Source organism: Oratosquilla oratoria, chromosome 20 (assembly GCF_046742065.1).
Source record: "Oratosquilla oratoria isolate Oo_2021 chromosome 20, ASM4674206v1, whole genome shotgun sequence".
In the NCBI taxonomy this organism is placed as follows: domain Eukaryota; kingdom Metazoa; phylum Arthropoda; class Malacostraca; order Stomatopoda; family Squillidae; genus Oratosquilla; species Oratosquilla oratoria.
The window spans coordinates 36865427-36868549 of record NC_134796.1 but is presented as its reverse complement, the minus strand read 5'-3'; the positions used below and the strand labels follow the sequence as shown (position 1 = coordinate 36868549).

At 38.7% G+C, this 3123-nt stretch overlaps 1 protein-coding gene across 1 annotated transcript; it reads right to left on the bottom strand.

The window, feature by feature from the left end:
* Nucleotides 1-632: 632 nt before the first annotated feature.
* On the bottom strand, nt 633-2522 carry LOC143036205 (uncharacterized). The gene is made up of 3 exons (XM_076203451.1): nt 2511-2522; nt 1483-1791; nt 633-920 (listed from the first exon to the last, which is right to left on the bottom strand). The coding sequence occupies exons 1-3, from the start codon at nt 2520-2522 to the stop codon at nt 633-635; spliced, it is 609 nt and encodes a 202-aa protein (XP_076059566.1).
* Between the last annotated feature and the right edge of the window lie 601 nt (nt 2523-3123).

The following is a 3123-nucleotide window of genomic DNA, read 5'->3' as shown; positions in this document are numbered from 1 at the left end:
ACATGTATCAATGTAATTTTTGTGTATATCACTTCTCAGCACCCCCTATAATTGATTCTAGCACCCCAGGCTAGGAAACGCTGCTCTAGAAAGATTGCTGCAGACCAACTGATTTGTAACTTTTCTATTTCATCCAATTGAATCCGAGAAAACAAAGAGTCATTCAGTGAAACCAAGACTCAGATTCCTCGCTTTTTCACGTGACATAATCGTCCACAAACTAACTTTTTCTATTTCTCTATGGCACAACTTTTTTCTCTTGATATCGTGAACATTATTCACTGGTAAAATCAGTTGGGAGATACATATCTCAAGAACAGCTTCAATGAAATTCTGTACCACATAGAAAAGTCCAACTAAATATAGATAAAAAGATAGCTTTACGGAGATTTATTCAAGAATAAGAACATCCTCAGTTGGGAAAGCAGCCAGCACTGGATTTATGAAGGTTTTTGATATAAGACAGGGAATAAAAAATGAGAAAAATAGGTATGCTAGAAAATATATATTTTTTATTCCGGTGCTTAATACATTTTTATAGTAAACAATACAGAAATCTGTTTAAAAGGAAATAGAGTAACACCTATGATTGTATACAACAGTGACATCTACATTATATTTGTGTTTGATATCTAATTACCATCGCTGGTAACTTGGTGACCGTTGTCGAACTGCCGGGGTCTTGGGAAAGGATTCACTGGAACGAAGAAGTTGCTCGTAGGTTGTCCTTCATAGGAAACGTGAGCCAAGAAACCGGAATCTCCCTGCACGTTATAGTTGACCCTCTGGAGGCGTCCGTCGGGGAGGAGGACGTGGTAGGAGCCTTGTGTGTAGTCCCCGTAGCGGGACTCCTGGTGGCCGAAGTAATTGCCGGATGCAGCGTCGTTGACGGCCCATTCGAAGTTGTACTGAGCAGGAACCTGTCCGGAAAGTAGAGAGAGCTTATCTCTTCTTCCACTGTGCCAAAGCTATACTTCTTCCGTCATCTGGTGACCCATAAGATGTGGCCGGCAAAACCAGGAGCGTTGCCACGTCTAAACCATCTCCAAAGAAAACGGAAGAGACACCGTTTTCTTTATATTTGCATGTATGACCGGTATAACTAAAGAGATTGTAAGCGGCTCGAAGACCCGCACTCAGCTTCTCTATGTAATTACTACACCCCCCACCCCACCCCACAGAAATTCCTAGGTCGGGAGCCGGGGGAACGTCGCCTGACCTAAGATGCCACATCGTTTAACAAGTCTCTGCTTTTCTTTAAATGTATAACAATTACTCATATCACCTACCATTTAATGAAAAAATCAATATGCATTTAGAATATTCCATGTTAACATACTCGGTGTAGTGAACAGCTTCCGGTATATGCTGAATGTTTTGATTCAGTACGTGACAACGCGGCAGACAACACCTTGTGGGTCACGACATAATGGAAATAGTATAATAGCGTTCGTTATGTATCCAAGGTTCCTAAAATCTTACCTGAGGAGCTCCAACGAATTGATGGCTGTGGACAGAGTGAGGAACCTGGGCGATGGGTAGGGACTCAGGGAGAGGTTGTGATTGGGGAGGTTGTTGGGGGAGAAGCTGCGTGAAGTCAGGTTGCACAGGGAAGGGAGGTTGATCGACGATGTTGTTTACGAACAGAGGTAGCGCCGGAGTGGTGGCCGGAGGCGAGACGCCGAAGTGTGACGAGGATCCATGGGAGTCGGTGTTGCTCGGGGAATTGATGTGGCTTTCAAAGAGGACATCGGCTGTCGCGATTGCCACCAGGGCAAAGAGCGTGGAGACCTGTTCCCATAGGAATAGAAATTATGGTCTGTAAAGTTCTTGATCATTGTTGATTTCATATCAGGAAGATTTGCACATTAGACTACAAATTCGGATTTTAAACGGTGTTTATTTTCAATCTATAGTTTTATTATTGCTTTTGATTTCCGTTATTTTACAGAAAAATTCGGTTTATGAAGACAGATCGCTTAGTACTAAGTTCAGGTAAGGACATATATATATATACATATATATATATATATATATGTATATATATACACATATATATATATATGTATATATATATATATATATACATTCAACAAAAACCCACTGTGTTGGATAAGAAGAAATGAAATAAATTAATTCCATATATTTCGATCACGGACTGTGATCCTCTTCAGTGGAATACAGAAAGGTAGAGCAAAAGGCATGTCTTATATACAATAAAAATAAGGGACAAGGGTAGGACTTCTTATCCAACACGGTGGGTTTTTGTTGAATCTTTACGAATGTGTTACGACATTACTTTATAGATATATATACATATATATATATATATATACAGTATATATATATACATATATGTATATTATATATATGTGTGTGTGTGTGTATGTATACACACACACACACACATACACACACACACACACACATATACATATATATATATATATATATATATATATATATATATATGTGTATATATATATATACACACACCCTGGAGCGCCTACCTTGACGACCATAGTTGTGGGATCTGAAGTTGTAACTGATGATACTCAAATCCGGACTTCGCTTTATATACACGGTAGTGATTAACTGGCTCTTGAAGCAGGGCAAAACTCCCACAAATGTGAAACGGAATTTCACGCATTCCAGCCTTTGATATGATTCCATTAGGTGACAGATACGCTTGAATGTTTCCGTGACACAAGAATGGTTCCGATTCCTTCAGCATTCTTCCGTTCTTCACGCCTTCTGTCTGATAATATCCTTTGGAAATGTTTTTATAAATGACGGGTCATTTTATTTATCTAGAGTAGCGATTCTTAACCTTTTTACCCTTTCGTAACATTTAAAATGAATTGCATGTCTCAAGGAACCTCTGCGCAAAAAAAAACATATACCATATCTTTCTCATTTTATTTTCATTATAATAATAAGTTAGGATGATGTCTATATTATATTATTACAATAACCAAGAATATGTCGTGCGTGTTTAATTATATTACGTATATGAAATTAAGTAAAAAATCAAAAGTGCGTTAGCTTATCTCACTTGTTCTCGCGGAACCCTTAGGGACCTTTTGCGGAACCTTAGGGTTCCGGGGAACCTTAAGGTTGAGA